Source organism: Bombus impatiens, unplaced genomic scaffold (genome assembly GCF_000188095.3).
Source record: "Bombus impatiens unplaced genomic scaffold, BIMP_2.2 scf_0647, whole genome shotgun sequence".
Lineage (NCBI taxonomy): Eukaryota > Metazoa > Arthropoda > Insecta > Hymenoptera > Apidae > Bombus > Bombus impatiens.
In genome coordinates this window covers 1486871-1509269 of record NT_177066.1, presented here as the reverse complement: position 1 = coordinate 1509269, position 22399 = coordinate 1486871, and the positions used below count along the sequence as shown (strand labels likewise).

Genomic DNA, 22399 nt, shown 5'->3' with positions numbered 1-22399 from the left:
GGCGGGTAAGGGCGTCCGACGCGGACGCGTCTAGAGACGCGTATCCGAGTCGAGGTAACACGTGTGTGTGTGTGTGCGTGCGTGCGTGCGTATGTGGATAGTTAAGTAGCTAAGCACGAAGAGAAAGTTTGACACGCGTAGCAGGGGTGGTAGTGCTGTATCGCACCCCCGTGAACGGCACGGTTCTCGTGGAATCTCGGAGCGACTCGGAGACGATCGTGTCGAAAACGAAGAGGGAGAATCGCGCGCAAGGCAAACGATCCGGATGGGAGAAGCGAGACGAAAAACGGGTCACTCTCTTCTCCTTTCAGGATTCGGTTGGCTGGGATATCTCATCCGGCAAAGCTGAAAGTTCAGGAAAGGGCAATGCCTCGCCCATTTTTAGGAAAACGCGGGTCAAGTTGGAAGATTGGCGAGCGCGCGCGCGCGCGATTTCATATCTTCTCATTCGTGTGTTTCGGCTCCTTTCTTCGAGCGAGCAGAAGCAGATTTTTCGTGCGATTCACGTCGGTTCGTTCTGTCCGCGTATCCCGAGAAAGGAATCGAATGAAAGGTCGATTCGGTGAACCGTCGAAACGCGCGACGAATCTCTGGTTACGAGAGGGGAAGATAGGATAGGAATTGTTGGTAGCTACAACGAAGGTGGAAGAACGGAAAGCACGTAGGGATGGGCCGTTGCCGGATACGGAAGAGATTCCGTTCCCGTGTGCTTCATCGCGCATTAGTATACGTGTGTGTACGTGTGTGTGCATATGTACCCATGTAGAGGAAGAGAAAGAGGACAGAATAGAACAGGGGGTTGCAGGAGGGAATGGCAATGATCGGTGGAAAGGAGAGGCGAGGTAAAACGTGGCAGGGCGATGCGGCAGGAGGCGAGGAGAAAAGCGAGAGCACAGTGCGAGGGTGGCGAGGCGAAGAGGGTAGGGTGGTGTTGGAAAGCGTGGCAGAGGGGTGAGGCGAGGTGAGGTGAGCAACGGCGGGGAGTGTTGGTGAGAGGCGGATAGGAAGCGGAGGGGTTGAGAGGAGAAGAGAGGAGAAGAGAGGACAGGTCGGGGGTGGAAGAAGAGAGAGAGAGGAGAGAAGAGGGGTTTTGCGAGGGGTTCGCGAAGGGATGAGAGGTGGTTGGGAAGGAGAAGAGAGAATCGGTCGGGTCGTGTGTTGCGGGCTGCTGCGGCTCGGGCGCGACAGTTCTACCCCGACCATTGCCGGTTGATTTTCGCGAGAAGGCGATCGCGTACACGAGGTAACAACGGGAGGACGATATCTTCCCGACAGTTCGGGAACGGTCGAACAACGGATCCGGTCGTGATCCGGAACGATTCGACCGAGTTTCCGAGCTCCTCGGAGCATCTCGTACGTCGATGTAAAGCGCGACGCGCGCTCTCGACGCTGTTCGAGATCGTCCAACGGATACCTCTCGAGATTGCGTGACGACACGACACGAGACGAGCCAACAAGAGGGAGAAATAAGAAAGAAGAGGTGGCGAGAGTGGCGTGTGACGAGCGACGAGAAAAAAGCAGAAGAAGGAACGAGACAAGTCGCGAAGGAGAATAAGAGGGAGATTCGGTCGGGGACACGGGGAAAAACCGTGTCGGACTACGATACATCTGGAGACCGTGTTGAATCGGGCGAGATCGTTGCCGCTACCGATTTTACGAAACCGAAACGCCGCAGAACGCGTTTCGATCCCGAACGCGTACGACCTTTCGGTTTGGAACGAGCGGCAGATTCGAAAGCCAAGTTCTCCTCGTCCCCGAATCGGCGCTAAAAATCGTCGTCGACGGCTATCTTCTCTCTACCGATCTCGGTCGCCATTACGGTTACCGTTACGATCTCAAATCGGCTCCTTCGTTTCGAAGTCTTTCGTTCGATGCTTTGATCCAGAACCGCTTTGAGTTTTCCCTTGATACGACGATCGGTATCAGAATTGCGTTTACCAAACTCGTGACTGCGTCGTGGTAGGCGTCGCAGCGTCGATCGCCGCGAATAAGACGAACAATCTTCGGTCCCGCGCGAATCTTTTGCCATTTCGACTGTCTGAAGTTTCGAGTCGCATGTGAGTGTGTGTGTGTGAGTGCGCGTGCGTGCGTACGACCAACTTTCGATCGGCCTTCGCAGGACGAGACCGAAGATGACGAAAAATGAAGAAAAGAAACGAACGAACCGATGATCAGAAAATCACCTGAGGAAAACTGTAACGAAAGAACCTGATCATCGTAAAAGAAATACGCCGTGTCGATTACGTAGCTCGTTGCGACGCATCGCGCGTCGTCGATCGAGATCGAGCAAGTGACACGACGCGACGTTCTCGGACGATGAAACGAACGAGTTAACAACGCGACGCGTTACGACCGAACCTTTTCGGTCGTGTTCTAGCTTTATCTTTAGTACCATTGTGTTCGATATCAAATAGTTGTTACGTATCTATACATACATACATATATATATTATACACGCACATACACAACGCGTGCTTCGGTTCTCACAAGCACTCAGACGCGAGTACGTACGCGAAGATCAGCGGCGCGCGTCAATCTATCTATGTACATGTCTCGTTACTACATTAAAGATTATAGGATGTTATGCGTTTAACGATAATCAGTTCGAATAGAAGGGGAAGTAAGACGCGGAACGCTGGAAGCGTGCGAAACACAAAGAGTCAAGTATATAGTATAGAAAAGCGCGAGAGTCGTGACTTTCCGAGATATCGTTCGATGGGTAAGATATGGTCGATCGGGCCGTACGAAGATAATCGAATTGAGAATAAATTGCCAGAACGTTAATTATTTACCGCTTGATAGTCGGTCCCTTTATGCGTGGCTCGATTCCTGGCACTCGTCGAATACATCCCATTCCGCGATACTTACCACCCACCCCTGTGGCCTAATTCTTCTCGTTTCAATCTCTCTTCCTTTCCTCTGTTCTTTCCCTTTACCACTCTCCCCTCTCCACTCCCCTCTTTTTCTCTCCCTCTCCCTCTCTCTCTCTCTCTCTCTATCCTCCATCTATCCATCCTTTCCTCTCTGGTCGTTACCGTAAAGTTCTTTCATTTCCTTCTGGACAAACTCTCGGAAAGCGAGCTCTCACGCGCGATGCTCAATTAAACGCAAGTACAAAGACTCGCGAAAGCAGAAACTCTATTTTTCCGAATCGCGCGAATGTAATTTACTCCGTCGACACGCAAAAACAACTCGTCCAAACTCAAGTATAACGGATGCGTCGCTAAAAGAAGCTACCTCAAAACATCGCTCTAATTTCTGTTTGATCGGCACCGACGCCGACCAGCCGTGGATTTCCTTCCTCGAACGTTTCGTCGAATCGAGATCCGAACGACTCGCGAGACCGAAAGAGTCGAGGCGACGAGACGTACACTCGTGATGGCACATCGAGCGTCGGTACGACGTAACGAGAGGGATATGTTGTGCCGTTTCGGGACGACGACTCGCGAGCATCGTCGGAGCAATGCCGCTGCCGACGGGGGAAGTTGATATGCTCTTGTTGTCTGAGAGTATCGGAACATCCATACCGGAGGACGAAATAACGAGGAAAAACAAAAGCAATCATGTCGTGGGAATCTGTCTCTTCGAGAGATTACCTCGGGCAAGTATCGACCCGGGCGAAAAACTCGTTTGGACGGCAAGTACGAATAAACGGTTCGTTTGCTCGCTCGAAATAGGTTTCGGCTTTCTCTCCGGAGAGTCGAAACGCGGAAGGAAACGGAACGGTAGGGGAGGGGAGGGGCAATTGTCGCGGTACCGCGGCGGTACTCGGCAAGTTGGTATATAGGTCAGGAAAAGAGGTCACAGGTGCCTCGCCCACGGTGACTAGCACACAGGTCGTTCGTCTCAAGCTGGCAAACGGAATTTCGCGATCGGACACGCGCGCTTCTTCAACGCTGACAACCGCCATAACCGTAACTGTTGTTGTTGCTGCTGCTGCTGCTGTTGCTGTTGTTGTTGTTGTTGTTGTTGTTCTGCTGCGGCTGCTACAACCAATGGGGAAGCGTCGCGTCGCGTCGCGTCAATGAGATACGTCGTACGCTCGTACGTCGACTTTGTTCGGCCGACGATGCAATCGCGATCGCGTTCCAAGATAGTAGTAGCTGGAAGATAAAAAGGGCTAAGGGTCGCAATGCAGTGGTACGTTGATCCGAAACGTAGATAGGCGTTGGCGGTAAGAAAATCGAGACACGATGGCTGGAACGACGCCAAACTGTCTCCGGTAACCGCGTGACAGAGGCACGATCCTCGATCTCGACGCGGTCGTACGCTCGGTCCGCGAATCGAAAAACAACGATACGCTCGACGAGTTGAACGACGCTCTGAATCGTTGCTGGAAATTTACAGCGGACCGGCCAGTCATCAACTCTCCGCAACCGCTCTGCTGGGAAGTCCGGACGGGTCGCGGCATCCGCTAGACGTCTGCGAATTCACCGAAGACGACTATCGTCATCAGAATTCGAACGGAAACGGCCATTACCAGAACGGCAGGTCCGGCTCTGGTCTCTGGGAATGTCTGATAGGCTGCAGACGTCGCTTGGACCAGCACATGGCTCGGAGACGGGTAAAACATCGCAAATTTTCTATCTCCAGGCGACCGCGACTTTTTATCGCTATTCGAGACCGCCACGCGACCGTCGTCTCTTTCTTCTCCCCTTTCCTTCCTATCTGCATGTCCCTTTGGCCCCTTCTGCCAATCTCTCGCTCACGGTCATTGTCGAGAACGCGAACGAGGTGCACGCGACGGTGATCGCCAGTCACGCTAGCCGTAAAATCGATCCGTGTATATTCGTGTTCTCGCATCCTTGCTACGTGTATCCAACGATCGCGCGATTGCAACGGCCATAGAACGGAAGCGAAGCGAAGCAAAGAGAAGAGAGGAGATGAGGAGGGAAAGAGAGGTGACAGCGGAGAAAGGGGAGAAATAAGTCAGGAAGGAAAGGGTTTCCGGTTGATCGGAAAAACGCTTAAAACGCTTAAACTCGTCGAGCGTGTTAGTCGCGTTGCGTTTACACGTTGCCGCGTTGCAGTCTGATCGCTTTGCTCCCTCCGGTATCGTCGAGGTCGACCGTGCGCTATTTATGTTACACGGGATCGGCGGATCTTAAACCACCGGTGGAGGAAGTTCAAGGCCGAATCGATACGACCTTCTCCCTCGTCGCTTTAGCTTAGCGATGTTACGCGCGACGCTACAACGAAACGGAGCTTGGAACGCGTAACGCGAACGATTTTGTTTCCGGTGGTGGTGCGAGCGTAGCCGCGAATAACCGTTACTCCGCCAAACGAATACGAATTTCCGCATTCCGCGATGAATTCGCTTGTTTCAGGTGGAACAAGGCTTGAAGCTGTATCGCGCTCACAAACAGCAGGCTGCCGTTCGCAAATGGAGGGGTGCATTGAAGAACATCAGGCAACGAGAGGATAAGTTCGCTCTTCTCGGCTATCTGTATCAAGCCTATATGGATTGGGGCAAGTATAGGTACGTATTTAAAGATCGAACGGAATGCTTCCACGCTTCGACCTACCTTCTATAACGCTAGTGTCTCTCTTCTTCCTTCGAACGTTTCGAACGTTGTTCCGAAACGTTTCGTTGTATGTTATTCGAGTCGAAATACGCCCTGCATTCCGAACGAGTAGTACCGATATCGAAGTAAATGGGAACGGGGGTGGAAAACGAGACGGCAGGGAAAGAGGGAGGAAGAACGAGAGTCGGACGAGAAGGAAGAAAGATGAATGAAAAGAGGGAAACGAGTCGGGTTGTTTCGCCGAAAGGCACCCGTTATCCAGGCTGTTCAACCCACTTCACCGTTATGGAGAGGCACTGTCAGTCTTGTTTCTTTACGTCAGCCTTGTAACTACGAACCAGGAAGAGAAAAGAGCTTAATAGAGAGTCCGTAAACAAGAGACGGTATTTAGTTGGTAAGTCGTAGCGATACTTCGAAAATCCTTGACATGGAAATCAAGCTGTTTCGTTGGTCTCTCCGGAAGCGAGAGACGAAACGCCAGAAGCCAGATGCGAGAAAAAATCCAGCCATTCGACCAACCAAATTGTTCGCTATTGCTCTTGGATGCTCGTTACGCTCGTTCTCCGCTAAAAGGGCATTCGGCGCACTTCCATCTCCCGCCACTTACGATCTTCCTTCCGTTTCTCTTACGCGTTCCGCGAATGGAACTCTCGACCTTGATCGAGTAGAATCACCGCGAGAGCGAGAGCAATAACGATACGATACGCGCGATAACGATACCTCGTCGTACACATTGATGCGTACATCGATGCACGTTGATGATGATTTCAGAGATAGCATCGACTTCGGGCACAAACAGTTGTGCATTTCCGAGGAGTTGGATTCGCCGAACATGCGGGCAGAAGCGTACTTAAATCTGGCAAGAGCGCACGAAAGATTGGGCGCGCTCGATAGGGCCTTGGATTATGCCAGACATAGGTACCCGTCTCTTTCTTGCTATTCGCTATAAGTACCATAAGTAATCCTTTGAATCTCTTTCGATTCTCGAGTTTTTTCGTCATTGATCGATTCGTCGACTCGACGAGGATACGAACGATATTATTCTATCTGTACGTTACCTCGCAGCTTGTACAATGAATGCGACCAGTGCGCGACTGCTGGATTGGTTCACCTGACCGTAGGCAGAGTTCACTTGGAATTAGCAGGATTTTGCAAAGCTTTGGAAGCTTTTCAGAGAGCTCACAAAATTGCTCACTCGATTCAGGACCCGTCGTTGGAATTGCAGGTAAGCAATTGGAAATTCGATAACTATGACGCAAGATGTTTGTGTGTCTGTACGTGCGTGCGTCTCTGTGTACCCCGTATTTATCGATTCGCAGGTATACGTGGGATTGTCAGAGCTGTTCTGCAGATTACACGACGCCGACAAGAGCGCCAGGTACGCGGCTAGAGCGTACGACCTATCGAGAAGTTTGCAACTAGGCGACTTAAACTCCCGACATCATAGGGCGGCTCTCCTTCAAATGGCAGCGGCGCTTCGAAAAAAAGGAGAACTCGGCGACGCCCACGATTACTGTTCGGTAGGCGGTAAAACTTGATCTTCCTGACCTTCTCCGATCCACAACCGTCCGTGTGTCTATCCGATATCCTATTCTAATTTTCGCTCTTTATCTCGTAGGAGGCAACGCGATTGTCCCTTGTTTCTGGGGATCAGGCTAGCTACGCCAGAAGTATACGAATAATGGGAGATATTTATAGGAAAAAATCCGACATAAATGTAAGTACGCGTAAAATGTATAAAAAGCGGAAGAACGATTTATTGTTGCCACGTAAACAAACGGAATAGGTACACGTAGTTGCGTGTTACGTATCGAATCGGTCGTAGAAAGCATTCCGACAGTACGAGAGCGCGATGGGTTCCGCGGCAGCGACCGGAGATCGACTCTGCCAAATGGAAGCTATGGACGGTGCCGCGAGGTGTCTCGAGGCTCTTCGACTCCAACACAAAATATGTAACTGTCGTCCACTCGAATTCAACACCAGGCTGCTCGAAGTAGCTGGGTCGGTCGGTGCGAAGGTAAGAGATCTTCCATCCTTGTCTCTTCGGTCCTTTACTTTTCACTGATCAACTCGCTTCTGTTTTTTTTCTACTCCCGTTCCAACCCTCGTCCCACCATATGCCACCGTTCTCGTCCTTTTTCTGGAACGTAGTTCCTTGTAAGAACCGTGAGATCGAGGCTCTCGCGAATTTACGGTTCTCTCGGAGACGAAGAGCAGAAGGCTCATCACGAGAGATTAGCCACGGCAATGGAAGAAGATTTAGAATTGCGATGCGGTGGCTGCAACGAGCCTTTCGGCCTCGAAGCCGATTCCTTGGAAGCGCTGCCTTGCTCCCATATACTGCATGCCAGGTGAAGCGAAATCGAAAACGTAAATTTCCTTCTTCCCTTTCGTTCGAGTCGTTCTCACTAATTTAGACCGCAACCGTGTCATTTACAGGTGTGCGTACGATATCTTGAAGAGACGCGACAAAAAGAAGAAACGTCTGTGCCCCGACTGTCACAAGTCCGTTAGTTCACGATTGTACCTGCATTGCGAAGATCCTCACGGCATGAATACTTTGAATCACAGTTCCTTGAGTCTGGCGTCGTTAAGAGCCAGCAGTCTAGCCACGTTGGACGACTGTCACGTCACTAGCAGCGTTTAAACCTGGCGATACCTTGATTGCATCTACTTACTTAAGTACTTGCGATTTCGTTTTCCAGCTCGATAACGCGCGCGCTCTTCGACAACGTTCGTCGTTCACCGCTAACGTTTCGCACGAGTGCAAACGCAGGAACACACGCATGCGCAAATGCAAGCGCGCCCACTCCTATATCCCGAGCCCGAAGGTGCATATGAGCATACACGTTACCCTATTATATTTCAAATTTTCCGGGTATACGGAGTATCGAGCTTGCACAGTCTGCCAATTAAGCGATTAGACTTAATGTTCTTTAACGCGTGGATCATCGTTCAACGTTTAAATTAGGATGAAGAAATTTAAAGAATATTAGCACGATTCAAAAAGACTTGATGGCAATAAAAATGCACATTCAATTCATTCGTCTTTTTTAATATAATTCTCCCCTTTTTTGTGTCATTCAAATTATTATTCGAATTATTGAAAGTAAATGATCGAGCGCAAATAACTAGCGTAATAAATACCGTATGCACGCGTAGTCTAGAAACGCCTCGATATCCTTCGCATTCTTGATGACGATTTTACCACTACTCGCATTGCGATACGTTCCTATTTCGGCTGATTCAAGCGAAAAAAACACAGAAAATTTGATATGATCTTCCCATTGGTCTAGTTCTAGCTTCTAGCCACCAGGTAGTAAATATTCTATGGCTTTTCTAGGAACGGCCGCGACATCTAGAATACAGCTGTGAATTTATAGTACGACCGCCATGACAGCTGATGCATTTCGTATCGCTTGACGTTTGGTCAGAACATGTCATTTTGCACATTTAATTTCAACAAATGGCAGACTTCTTTTTCGGTTTTGATACGTCGCTTGCAGTAAGTAAGCCTTTTTCTGTTGGATGAACCTTACATTCCCAACTCTATTTGAAAAGAGTGGAAAACAACGCGACGAAAGTACGAGATTGTGCACGACTTTTTCACTAAGAATCGCGTCGTGGTTTCCCCGGAGTAAAAAGAATTGAACAGTGTTCGTGTAGTTCCTCGATAGCCAGTATCTTATTTACAATATATGAATCGACAAAGTCTGTTTACCAAATTTCTAATATTTTGAATTCGCATATTATTTCTTTATGCGTACGTATATCGTTTCTAAAGCACGTAGTAGATACCTCCTCGAGTCGTTATGGAGGTACGTCGCATAACCTCGCCAATGTTTGATCCCTTCAAAGGTCATTAACACTACCGTCTTCGTATTAATTATTATTGTCCTAATGTTTCTTTTACTTTGTTTCGTTCTAGTTTTCCGTTCGACGACTCCTATGCCTATCGTTTCAGCAATGCCAGGAAAACGAATGATCATTGAATAGTTTCCTACTACTCGCGTACCTTTATTTCATTATCCTGTCGAAATTTTGTCTATCTCGCGCTCGAAAGAATTGATTTTTATCCACGATAGTTTACTAATAGTAACGTGTCTTTTTAGTTTATTTTATTTTAATTATCTTGTTTTCTCTCATTTATACAGAATAACAGTTTAGAGGATGGTCTTGGGTGTCCATTCGAGGAAGATGATCTGGGAGAAGAGGAAGAATACGATGCTCTAAACGATGAAACATTTGGTTCTGAAGCTACTATTGGCGATTGGGAGAAAGATCATGAAAAACTTGCCGAGATTACAGAATCCAGTCGTCCTCATCATCAAAGTACTTTAGACAAAAAAGTAAATGCTTATCTTTTTCTTACAAAAAATATCTATACCGAATGGCAAACTAACTATACTTATTTGGTGATACGATTATTGTTACAGAATGTAACTGATACAGATATTGAAGATAATTTATCCCACTTGGTACTAGATGAGAAAGAAGGTATCATTCCACGCCCTGGAGTATGGGATTGTCCTTCCAACTTATCCCTTCCTAAACTTCGACCACCATTAAGCTTAACATCCCCATTAACCAATGTTTGTACGGTTGAACAACTAGAAAAGGGATTAATTGCAAACAGGCCACCACCTAGATTAAATAAACCTGTTCAGACGCAGCAGCAACAACATCAACAACAACAGAAATCCGATGGATCGCTTTTGTTTGAATCTTTATCTGCACCGCCGCGCTTCCCACCGGGGTTGGGTATACCACCTCCGCATCCTGTTGTTTTACCACCAAACGTGAGATTTCATCATCCTCAGTTTTTACAGCACCCTAGATTATTACCAAGTAAGTACATTTTCGCAATGATTAAATTTTAACACAGACGAATCCGGAAAATACAAACACAAATACATGTTGCTTTCTTCTAAAACCAACGCATTTATTTCCATAGATCAAACTGGAAATGTATTAAGATATCCTTTAGCGGCACATTTGATGCTCCCACATACTGCTCAGCGGCAACCAATTCATAATTCATTTTGCAATAATTTTCCACCAGTAAGTTTTATCTTTACAGTTACTTCGACGTAAATCTTTTCAGAAATGCTTCGTAAGAAAAGTTTTTTATCTTTACTAAAATCTATCGTATTTTTGCAGCAAGCACCGCTTTCGAATTTATGTCCTCCTCCATTTCTACGAGCCGACCATAGCATAATACCTCCTTTCTCTAGCAATCAGACTGGTCATCAGCAACAGCAACATTCTTTTTCGCATTCTGGAAATCAAAGAAATCAAAATAGAGCTTTCCACCATGGGGAACAACAAGGAAATCATCAACCATTTTTTAAGAATAACCAGTATCATCGTAACCATGATCGAAATAATCAGCGACAATATCATTATAATCATCACTGTCAAGGAATAAATGGTGTGATAGGTTCGGGAGAATACGATGAATACGCCGGTCTCATGAGTAGTCGAGAGAAACAGTGGTTAATTAATATTCAATTATTGCAACTTAACACAAACGAGCCATATGTTGACGATTATTATTATATCGTTTTCTGCGACAGAAGAAACAGACAGAGTATAAATCAAGAACAAAAAGATAAAAAGCAACACAACAATAACAATAATAATAGTTATCATAGAGATTCCAGGTGAATCTTTTTCTTCTATTTCATTGTTTCCCTTTCTCTCTCTCTCTCTCTCTCTCTCTCTCTCTCTCTCTCTCTCTTTCTCTCGCTTTGTTTCTTCTTATTTCTCTCAATTTCGGGGTTTTCACCTGATCTCTTTATCACCGCAGTTATTACCTGTATTTCCAGGGATCGAGAACAACCACATGTGCTTTCAAGGCCCATATATATACCAGCACAGTTTGAAAATTCTTTGGGAAAATTACAGTTCGCCAGTGTTATTGCACCGCGAAAAGTCATTGACATGGATGTTGTACCGAATAGTGATCCTCAATTAACTACTCAAATACAACAAAAAGATACGAAACGGACAAGGCAATTGTTACTGGAAATTGAAAGGGTATTAGCTTTTTCTCTCGTCCGTTTAATTAGCAAACGTTCTATTTTGTTATCTGCAAGCATCTATTACGTGAACCATTATAATTTCAGTTATATATAATCCAATTGAGACTAGAAGATCTGCACAATCCTTTGGCTCTGCTTAACGAACAACAACAAAATCAAGAAGGCGAAAACGAAGCAAATAATCATAAGAAAAGCAGTACAGATTTAATAAATATGATGTTATCGGCTTTTCTCCAGTTAATACAAGATGATAAATTACCAAGCATGCTAAGTATTCGAAAAGGAAAGGTAAGTGAGATTTAAGAATGAAATATTATGCTGTTAAAAAAAAGTAGGAATATTTAAAAACAAGGAAAAGAGAGAAACTTGTTTTTCTCGTTATTGAAACTATGTCTCTATCGTTCCAATATCATTGTTTGCCACAGACGCTATTACTGAGGTTTTTCCCATATTTGAATGTAACGGAACATCGCAATCAATTAGAAGAAATATGGAATGTGATATTTCGAGGATTAGCTATGATAGGACGTAGAGATTCCCATCTATTGATGAGTCTGCATTCGGAATTTCAACGTTGGTTCGATACCGTACACAACTTCGGTACAATACTTCGACTAGCTCGATCGCTGTCTGACTCCGCTAGTCAACCAATCAAGAACAACAGTTTAGCTTTTGCACTGACAAATAAGGTTTGTTTATTAATCTTACTGTTAAACCTTTTAAGTTTCCGCATTTCTTTGTACATCGGTTTCTACATTTGTACGCTTTTCTGTTTAGTTTGGTGTATCTGTAATTGCTTCGATGTTCGAACAAGCAGAAAAATTATATACCACGGATGATTCTTCGTCTTCGGATTGGTCATCTTTCATAACAAACATCATCGAAATAATTGGTGAAACTCCACCCTGTGTCGCACCTTGTCGACCGATTGCTGCAAATACGCTCAATCAGCATTTAAATCGACTATCTCATTTAAAATGTGGGAGATATACAACTCTGGAACTTCTACTAACTGATGCCAATCCTTCTCGATAGTTGAACGTTATTAGATATTTTTTGGCATTTCATTAAAACTTGCTTTTTATTATTATCATTATTATTATTAACTGAACGACAAATTACACTGAAGGAAAATCGCAAATATTTTAATACTGTTACAACGGTTAAGATTAATCAAATATTTCTTGCATATAACTAAATATTTTAGTATAATCAATACCCAAATTCCACATAATAAACGTATGCCTCTTGCGTTTATTTGCAAACATAACGGTATTTATTATATCGATAATAACGCGGTTATTGCTTAATATATCTTGTATGGTGTTTATAATTTTTCTTTTTCTAAGTTTACTACGTAAAGCAGGTATTGATTATACATATTCAACGCATAACTTACACATCATACTTTCCTATGCTCTTTCTTCGTCGTTCTCCTATTTTCCCTTTTTTGCTTTTGTAAAGTATATTTCTAGCATGATTTTTTTTAAACGGAAATCCAATTCCTATATTATGTCTATTATAACATAATACCTCGCGGTCTTGTAGATGTGTACGGTATATTGTTTAAATTGCGTTTGAACTTTAAGAACTTTATTGAACGTATTATCATCGTTCGTTAATTGAATTTATATCTTTCTTCGATAGACGTGGGAACAAATACTCCCTTTTATCGAGAATATTTCCTTCCTTCCCTTTCCGTCGTTGTTCATCTCTTTCTTTCTTTTCGTATATTCCATGTCGATCATCCGGGACGGGATGCTTCCTCGAGGGGGAAGCTGGATAAAAAAGGTGAACATACCACTTTGTCACCGGTGACACGCGGAATTTCGCATCGCTACGATCCAGAGAACGCTTAGACACGCTTTTAGACACGTCTCTAATTTATGTCAACTCTATCTCGTATAATATAGATTCGTACTGACGCGTTTACGAGTGAACACACCACTATTGATAAATTTTTTATCATCGTCAAACTTTAATCCTTCGTCTTATGATCTTTTATTTACTACTTCGATTTTTCGAGACCTCTTCTTTTTTTTTTCTTTTTTTTTTTTTTTTTTTTTTTTTTTACTAATTTTCTTTTTCCTCGGCGAACGAGGGGAGAAGGAGAATGAGAGTGACAGTCTTTTTATCTTTATTTCGAACTAAAACATACTCGCGTGTTTCTGCTAGATAAATGGCAATGCTGTACCCGTAATCCATAAACTTGCAAAAAAGATAAAAAGAGATTGCGTTGAGGTAACTGGTAGTTTACTAATTTCGTATAATATTTTGAATGTGAAACAGTATGCTACGATAAAGTTATTTGTTAATCAGGATTAATTATATAAGATAATGTTTTATCTTTACGTAAGATTGACATTTATATACGAAAATAGTTGATTGTTCATTCGTTTGCGTCGTATCTTTGAAAAGGTATAGGAGTCATATATGCAATGATTATGTAAGTTTCTATATGAAGTGCTGAAATATGGCAATGTTTTTATGTAACAATTAGCGTATTGAAAACTTGGGTCTGTAGTATGTATAATTATATCGTGAACATTACAGAGACACGCGAACTTAACGATTTCGTCTTGTCCGTCGTGTATTCGCCAATTATTTCACAATATCCGTTTGCAACTGATTTAATGCGTATTTTAAGAGCAGGATTATTATCGAATAAAATGTTGCGTACCTAGTGTGAAATGGTCGCAAGAATTATAGTGGCAACTAGCAAAAGCATGGAAAGCGATTTAAAATATACGACGACATGGCCTTTGGTGCACAGTATAAACGGTTACTTTTTTTATTGCAGTATATATTTATAAATTCTTATGTACATTTAGCTTGTACATAGAACGACTCTGATGAATGAATGACTTCATATATTTTATAATCGGATGCGAAAAAGAGTATAGTTTTCGCTTCCGCGATATAGCATTACGTCATTTTTGCAAGAAAAAAGGGAAAAAATTATAAAAATGATACAAAAAAAGATTGCATTATTTTTCAATGTCTATAAACGATCGTGAAATGAACAAGTGATTCGACATGTCTGAGTTAGAATTAATACATATGTCGGATTTACATTAAATTATGTATAGCGTTACATCGCAACCCGACATAACACTCCCTCCTTCTGTAGTATAAGGTCGTAATTTCAAACATTGCCAGTTACTTTCTCTTCCTATCAAAAATGTTTTTTAAGTTTCACGAGCTTTTAAATCCTCGGTATAGTAATTTTGTAAATTTATTATCCATGAATTAATTACCGCGATACAACAGGTAATACACGTTATTACTGTGAAAAGCTATTGTTTACGTGGTGGACCGAGGCTGGTTGAAATTTCGTAAGAAACTAGATATATCCTTGTCATTTGTAAAATAACGATCCGATTACCGAGTTGAAGCGAGCACATTTCGATTTCTTAATCTCGGATGAAAGATATTTGTTGAGACTGTACAAATTTTTTAATCTTTGAAATTAAACTGTATTATAAAGTTTAATTCGCGTTATCCCTTGCATATAATCTTACGAAACGCGTATATCTTTTTATTCCAGTCGTCTGCTAAAAGTATCGCGTACGTACTGTACAACAATGCGAAAGATGTATCTTTGATTATTATTTCATTGAAACGAGTTTAGCATGTATAATACATATTAACTAACAAATTATCGTTGACACATACGCGTAGATTTATGTATGTATTTATTTACATACAACCCCTCGCATATATGTATGTATACATACGTATATCGACTAAAATCAACCGCGAAGTTAATTTTATGTACATAATATCTAACTACGAATAGTCAGTATGTATATCGTGTGAGATAGTAACTCAGTTTCTCTTTTATAGTGCATGTTTCTAAATAAATACAATAAGAAATACCATAAGAAAACGAAAAATTTAATATTTCGTAAACTAGATCGAATCAATCGAAGAAACAGTCGTTTTATCTTTCATTAAAGATATATTTTTATAGCAACATCGCATTCATTGTGTTTAAACGAGCGATACTAGTAGAAACGAATTCAGACATAAAATTATCTTTTTGGAAAGAGAAATTTCCAGAAGGATTAATATTCGTTCATCAATTTCTACCTAGCAGTAGTTCGGTACACGAATAACAGTGAAATCGCGCATTGTACATACATTTTTAATGTGATCAGCGGTAATAATTCTACTTTAATATGTATGCACAGAACTGATATGGTTTAAATCTAATGAAATCTATATAAACCAATAAATGTTTTGCATTCTATAGAACTCGTTATTCGATATCATTTCACACTACGGTAATACGAGAGAGTCTATGAATAGATAAATGTTTTTTTTATGTAAGTAATAAGGAATACATACATAGATTATATGTAATGTAACAATTACTAGAGTATTACAATATCGTTTGGCGTTGGTTACGCGTCTACCGTTAGAATATAATACGCAAGAGAGTTATAGGAGGAAGGCAGCAGTCAATAGCGATAAAAGAATTTCTACAATACCGACGCAGATAGGTGTTTGCGGCGAAACTAGCATTTGCGGTTCGTTACTGATTGGCGCTGGTGTTCGAGCAACGTTTCTCCGCATGCTACTCGTTGTGGTACGGTTATTCGTTTAACGAATATTAACTGATGTGACGGTTTTCTTTCCCTAGTCGATGTAATTCGTTATCAGCGTTTTATAGTCCATTACCTTTTTGCGTGAAAGTGTAGAAATTTTAGTTAATAACTTGACAATTTTTCTCTCCTTAGGAGGTTGTATCTTATTGGCAGGTGTTCCATTGTCATAACGGATGAAATGAATATTTATCTGTGGAAAGATCATTTTAGTTCGCTCAAGAAATTGCAAGTATTTTTCTTATGGTTTACTGCAAATTATTAAGTTTGTTCGCCGAATTAATTTTATACAAGTTACGAATGAATGCGAACAACGCTGAATTTATGGTTACCAAAAGTGTATCCCTTGGTGAATAAAATTTTAAATCAAATCAGGTAAGCATTCAAAACAATTGTGTAAAAAAGGTCATTTTATATTCAAGTAAAATGTATTATCGGAATTAACTACTTTTGCTGATACTACTTTCATGGTATCTTCATTTTCAGCAAATATTTCATATTGAGAAAATTTTTTTGTATAGAATAGCTTGGTAACAGCTTGATCCGTTTAAAATTTAATTTACATCGCTTAAATAGGAATCAAAGATAAGGGTCGAGAACGATAGTCATTATTTACTAGCTTTGATTTACTACACTTTAGTTTAATATAGAGATATTGTACATGATATTTGATTATCATTTAATCATACGTAGTAGTTTGGTTTCTGGAACCACCTGTTGTTGCTTTTCCAAGTTTAAAACATTACCACGTACAATCAGCTAAAATATTAACTGAAATTAGTTGAAGTAATTACAGCTAGTTATCAGTAAAGTAGTTATTTCGACATAAAGCAGTCTATGTCGTTGATACGTAGAGACCATTACTAAAGATTTATGCTTATACAAAGTTCTTTATATTTCTTACAGAGGAGAAAAATGTACAATAGAAGGTAACAATTGAAGGAGATCGAGCTATGGCCAACAGGAAAGACAAAACATCTGTAGGTTTTGTAAGTATTTCACTGTTGATAGTTAGAAAATTTAATGAAAATGTAAAAAGCAAAATATATCCACCAAGTTGAAATTAACGCGTGACGTCAACATTATAGTATATGCACATGTATAGAAATGAACAAAAAGAATAGAGAGAAAGAAAACGTAGAAAAGACAAAATTAGAATATTTTTCAGTAGCGGAATATGCATATACGTTTGTCAAACGCGAAATAGCGATACGGTGTATATACGTACACGCATGTAAGTATATATGTTACATTTCCTGCCGTATAATTATCAGTTTCTTTGCGGCGCAACGCGATAACGGAAAAGGCATTAAATCAAAATAAATTTCAATTCCGACTGAATAAGTAAGAAAAGGTGGTCGAGTTTTCGACCGTTGTAATCGAAAATAACAGTGTCGTCGCGTATGAGTCACAACGATCGTTCAAGGTAAATTGTTTCGCATACGGAAAAGACAATTATTCCACGAAAGCGTAATGCACGACGTATGAGATACTAGGACAAGGTAACAAGCTATCAGGGACGCGACAATTTAGTTTGATATACCTTGACTCTTTCCATTTCATCTTTTTTTCATATCGGTTTCTGTCGCTTCCATACCCCTGACCCCACTCTCTCTCTCTCTCTCTCTCTTTCTCTCTCTCTCTCTCTCTCTCTCTCTCTCTCATTCCCTTCATCTCCTTCTTCGTTCCTTTCCACGTTCTTTTTTCATCTCTTTTACTGTAACTGAGATCTTTTCCAATATTTTCAAGAATTTTAGAACAGTTTGACGAATAAAAACCGGTTTTCCCTCTTCCATCATTCACATTCCACAAATTCAAAAGATTTCTAACGCTTTACGCTATGTTTATTTCTAACGGTTGATGTATAAATAATCGAGAATTGGTATTTAAAGTAAGTACAACGTACGGGAACGGTTACAGTTGGCTCTTCTGACGCAGGAACAAGTAGGGAACGAGAGGAATAAGAGACAATGGACGAAAAAATTAAAGGAAAGTAGAGTCAGCTGTCAGTTTAGCGGATTACATCATCGATTATTCGCACAACTGATCTCATGCACGCGCGAAAGATATTTCGTTTCTCGTACTATGTGACTCTGCGTCGACATATTTATTGTTTGTCACGTTCGGCGTTATCAACGAATTGTTGTTGCAGTTTTTATAGTCAATAGGAAGGTTAGCGTTTAGACGTGGGTCTTGAAAGCAAAGTCGTATCGAAACGTAATACCTTTTGTGGCACGAGTGACGCTTCCATCATTTTGAGACCACATTTTTATACGAACTGCCGCAACCTTGAGCTATTCGCGGTTATGACGTACAACCAGAAGTATCACGTAGGAGACACCGAACGTGAGAATCGTCGACACTCGGTTCTTCTTAGAGGCTGACGAATACGATTCTATCGATATTGGAATAATCACGCGTTTATTCATTTTACGCGAAAGAACGAAAGTTAAGAATCGGAGAGCGAGAGAAAGAACTCTGGCGAGACGAGAAAAGGAAAGGAACTGCGCTGGAACGATCGTAAGGGACTGAAATTGTGGGAGAAAGTAGCGTTGCGATAAACGCGAGGAAGGTTGAAGAAACCTTTGGTTGTCTGAATCCGTCGGTGAACGCATCGAGAGGCGCGAACGTGTAAACACCGATGCGCGACATGACACGACGACGATCTACTCGGCCGGTCGTGGGTAGACTCACACCGACTACGCACGCGCGTCTCTCCAATCCGCCACTCTGACTAACGCGATCTCAAACTTCCCTTCTTTCGACCCGTTCGATGACTCGCTCTTCTTAATGCCGTTAACTCGATCTTACCATCCGCTCGCGAGGTTACTTCGAGGATACGTTTCGCTCTACGATTCAGTGCCTATCCGAGCCAGAGATACGCTCGCATTGTCTCTATTTACCGCTGTGTGAAAAGAAACCTCGTGCGACGAATAATCGCGAATATCGTCGACTTTATGAAGTTCTCTTTATCGCGAAAGATATCTTTTTGAGAAAGATCGTGGTAATATCGCGATAACGTCGTGTTCGATTGGATCGTACATTGAAAAATTTGAAAAGTATCGATGTAAGAAGTGGCAAGAGATATCGGCAATTTTTACGCGGTAGAAGCTGTCGGAGATCTGATTCGGAGAGAGAAGCTCCGATGAGTCGCGCGGTTCTAGCGCATCGTTACCGTTACCGTATACGAGAAGACATCGACCGATGATCACAGATTGGGTAAGACTCGATATCGAGAAGCGAAACTGTTTATCGTCGAGGAAGAAGCTGATACAGAGACGGAGGACGATTATCTGTCAATTCGCTGAACGACGATGTACGATTGGAAATTGAAACGTAACGCCGGCGCCGCGTGTAAATGCTACGCGCGTGCCAAGCTTCCGCGTTAAAACATCCGGTCGTATTAGAACGGCGACGAACGCGATCGTTCGAATATTTTTTTCGTTTTATCTCTTTCTAATTTTTCGTTTCAGCTGGACACATGGTTCGGCCGGCCAAAAAAGTCCGGGCGTGGAGGTGGGGTCAGAAGTGGTTCGGGAAACAACACTATACCACGACCCCATTCCGGTGACGATTTCAATGAAATTGAACAACAACGTTGTATGATCGAAAGAATGGACAAAGAGACGGTGAACGACAAATTCGAGGAGATGTTGGTGAGTTGAGGTCGATTTCTCGATTGACGACCGCTATCCGGACACGCGTGGAGGTTTTCGAGATGATCAAGTTTTCGCGAAAAACAGGCCAACATGAATCTGACCGAGGAGAAGAAAGAGCCCTTGAGACAGCAATCGGAAACGAAGAAGAGGGAGATGCTGGTTTTGCATTACAAAGGTAGCATACAGGAGAATAGATCAAAATTTGATAAACCAGCGGATTACATACAGTATTTGGCGCAACCCGATTTGAGCGTCAACAAAATCTACAACTGCATCGAGTCGTTAAGAATAGCGTTGACGAACAATCCTTTGAGTTGGGTTCAAGAATTCGGCACCAAAGGATTGAAACAGGTTTTAGCGACGCTCAACGAATGCTATCGGAAGTAAGTATTACCGATAAAAAAAACATCGTTGCGTTGTGTCATAGCATCGGTATTCGATATTGTCCGACTAAGAATTTCTAATGTTCGTGTTGTTCTATTGCAGTGCCTTCATATATTACGATAGGTAATTTATGTAAAAATACTATTTGCTTCAATTTTATTAGCAAGATAGATTTTTCTGCATCGTTTCCTTTTTTTATTTTTTAGCTTTCGATATTAACGTTGGTGCACGTTTAAGTATGTATGATAGCGCGCGTGCCTATCCTATACGTGTATAATCGTACAATACACCTTCTACATATACATATGTATGTAACATAAACTTCTGGATGATATTCTATCCATTCTATGCCAACAATCGGCTCCTTTCAATATATACTTTTTTATTTATTAATTATCTTATTATTTATTTTGAAAGTATACCTTTCAAAGGTTCGACGATTAGAGTTAAACTAGGAAACGTGTAATATCAACTCACGATCGGTATTTAATTGCATGATGATCTGCCTATGCGATGCTCTGTACAATAGCGCTAGTCGACTAGTCGAAAATCGAGAGCCATTCGAAATTAGTCTATTCGAACATTCCACGATGATGGATGCTAATGCAGTTCCTTCGCGATTTCTTTTCGAATAGTTGGCTCGACTGTAGCTTATCGGAACTATATTTTTATTTTTTATTTTGTTCGCTGTAACAGATTCAGATGACGTTACACTGATGCCTTTCCATGTTCTGTGACAGTGACAACCGGTACGAGCGAATACAGTACGAATGCATCCGATGTTTAAAGGCTATTATGAATAACACCGTCGGCATAAAGGAGATGTTGGCTCATCACGAAGCACTCACGATCGTAGCCAGATCGTTAGAGCCGACCAAACCGTCGGTCATGTCCGAAGCTGTGAAATTGCTTGGCGCGGTTTGTCTCATTTCGAGCGACAGCCACAAGAAAGTTTTGGACGCGATCACCATGAACGGTGAATTCAAAGGAAGAGAAAGATTTTTACCGATCGTACAGGGCCTGATGAACAAGAAGAACGAGAACTTACGGGTACGTTTCTTCTCTTCCTGTCTTTTCCGATTAATCTTCGAGACTCTTTCGCTTCCCTCGCTCTTTTCGTCCTTTCTCGTTCTCGTTTGGTTCGTAATCCGATGACACGCTCTTTCGATAGGTGGAGTGCCTTCAACTTATCAATTCCATCATTTCTTCGGCCGAAGAACTAGACTTTAGATTGCATTTGCGAAATGAAATCATGCGAGTCGGCTTGGCCGATATTTTAGAGACGTTGGAAAAGAACGAATCCGAGGATCTGGCCAGACATCTAAAAATTTTCAATGATCACAAGGAGGAAGATTACGAAGAATTTGTTCAACGATTCGATCATGTTCGATTGGAATTGGACGATGTAAACGATTGTTTCGAAGTGATTAAAAATATGGTGATGGAAACATCCGCGGAACCATATTTTTTGTCGATACTTCAACATCTTTTATTCGTCAGAGACGATGCTCTGGTGAGGTAGGAAAGAGCTACAACCTTTTGCATGCTGTTATACTACATTTACTCATCGATATCGTTTTTTTTATTATTTCTATCATCGTTACTATTACTATTTTGTTTTCCTTCCATCCTTTTTCTTTCCTATGCTTTGCTTTCCTTTGCTCTCCTTTCCCTCCCTTTTCTTTTCTTTTTCCTCCAACAGGCCGGCCTACTATAAACTGATAGAAGAATGCGTATCGCAAATAGTGTTGCACCGTTCAGGCTGTGATCCGGATTTTAGCGCAACCAAGCGCTTTCAAATCGACGTTCAACCGTTGATTGATACGTTGGTCGAGAAATCGCGGGCAGAGGAAGAAAGACGATTGGTCGAAGTATCGCAAAAGTTGGAAGAGGCCATAGCTAGTAAGCAGGAAGCGGAGGCGAAACTCCAACACGCGGAGAACAAGATTAGGGAGCTGGAACAAGGAGGAGCGAGATCGACCGGTGTTAACGCTGTGAGTTTCCCGTTAAACTCGCTCGGCCGAGTAAACGCAGATTTCTGCTTGTAATCCACGTTTGTAATTTACGTCAATTAGTAATAACTGCCTCCTTTGATTTACGATACGCGCACACAGAATGGCGCGAAGTGTTCGTCCACACCGGGAATAGCCAATCCACCGCCACCTCCACCGCTTCCGCTC

General features: G+C 42.4%; 3 protein-coding genes across 5 annotated transcripts in view; all 3 read left to right on the top strand.

Moving 5' to 3' along the window:
* The first annotated feature begins 1136 nt into the window (after positions 1-1136).
* On the top strand, positions 1137-8568 carry LOC100745182 (43 kDa receptor-associated protein of the synapse homolog). 2 transcript variants are annotated; one of them, XM_024369942.2, is made up of 10 exons: positions 1137-3601; positions 4348-4564; positions 5328-5479; positions 6297-6443; positions 6591-6750; positions 6845-7045; positions 7144-7242; positions 7351-7542; positions 7677-7895; positions 7965-8106. In XM_024369942.2, exons 1-9 carry the CDS (start codon positions 3564-3566, stop codon positions 7878-7880), a joined length of 1410 nt encoding a protein of 469 aa, XP_024225710.1. In that variant the 5' UTR covers positions 1137-3563; the 3' UTR covers positions 7881-7895; positions 7965-8106. The 2 variants fall into 2 exon arrangements, with proteins under 2 accessions (XP_024225710.1, XP_003492091.1); XM_003492043.4 differs by having other exon boundaries at positions 1138-3601; positions 7677-7876; positions 7965-8568.
* A 309-nt stretch (positions 8569-8877) lies between these two features.
* LOC100745061 (protein PAT1 homolog 1) lies at positions 8878-13196 on the top strand. Of its 2 annotated transcripts, none has more exons than XM_003492042.4 (9): positions 8878-9030; positions 9680-9874; positions 9962-10373; positions 10480-10586; positions 10686-11188; positions 11354-11564; positions 11654-11857; positions 11995-12258; positions 12347-13196. In XM_003492042.4, the coding sequence occupies exons 1-9, from the start codon at positions 8992-8994 to the stop codon at positions 12602-12604; spliced, it is 2193 nt and encodes a 730-aa protein (XP_003492090.1). In that variant the 5' UTR covers positions 8878-8991; the 3' UTR covers positions 12605-13196. The 2 variants fall into 2 exon arrangements, with proteins under 2 accessions (XP_003492090.1, XP_024225705.1); XM_024369937.1 differs by lacking the exon at positions 8878-9030 and adding an exon at positions 9323-9343.
* Positions 13197-16005: 2809 nt separating this feature from the next.
* The window catches only part of LOC100741633 (protein diaphanous), an 11848-nt gene continuing 5454 nt past the window's right edge, over positions 16006-22399 (top strand). The window contains exons 1-10 of the mRNA XM_024369934.2: positions 16006-16219; positions 16312-16551; positions 17083-17165; positions 19650-19832; positions 19920-20218; positions 20322-20342; positions 20960-21269; positions 21391-21737; positions 21922-22213; positions 22334-22395. Of these exons, the coding sequence (XP_024225702.2) occupies positions 17130-17165; positions 19650-19832; positions 19920-20218; positions 20322-20342; positions 20960-21269; positions 21391-21737; positions 21922-22213; positions 22334-22395 (1550 nt within the window). The 5' untranslated portion in view covers positions 16006-16219; positions 16312-16551; positions 17083-17129. The remainder of the gene's footprint in view (positions 16220-16311; positions 16552-17082; positions 17166-19649; positions 19833-19919; positions 20219-20321; positions 20343-20959; positions 21270-21390; positions 21738-21921; positions 22214-22333; positions 22396-22399) is intronic.

What these genes read in the sequence shown, in the direction of transcription:
- LOC100745182 (XM_003492043.4), top strand. Translation starts at nt 3,564, where the DNA reads ATGTCGTGGGAATCTGTCTCTTCGAGAGATTACCTCGG. An exon ending in GGAAAAAATCCGACATAAAT is followed by an intron (nt 7,243 to 7,350) that starts GTAAGTACGCGT and finishes AATCGGTCGTAG; the next exon opens with AAAGCATTCCGACAGTACGA. An exon ending in TCCCATATACTGCATGCCAG is followed by an intron (nt 7,877 to 7,964) that starts GTGAAGCGAAAT and finishes TGTCATTTACAG; the next exon opens with GTGTGCGTACGATATCTTGA.
- LOC100745061 (XM_003492042.4), top strand. Translation starts at nt 8,992, where the DNA reads ATGGCAGACTTCTTTTTCGGTTTTGATACGTCGCTTGCA. An exon ending in GTTTTGATACGTCGCTTGCA is followed by an intron (nt 9,031 to 9,679) that starts GTAAGTAAGCCT and finishes TCATTTATACAG; the next exon opens with AATAACAGTTTAGAGGATGG. An exon ending in AGTTATCATAGAGATTCCAG is followed by an intron (nt 11,189 to 11,353) that starts GTGAATCTTTTT and finishes CTGTATTTCCAG; the next exon opens with GGATCGAGAACAACCACATG.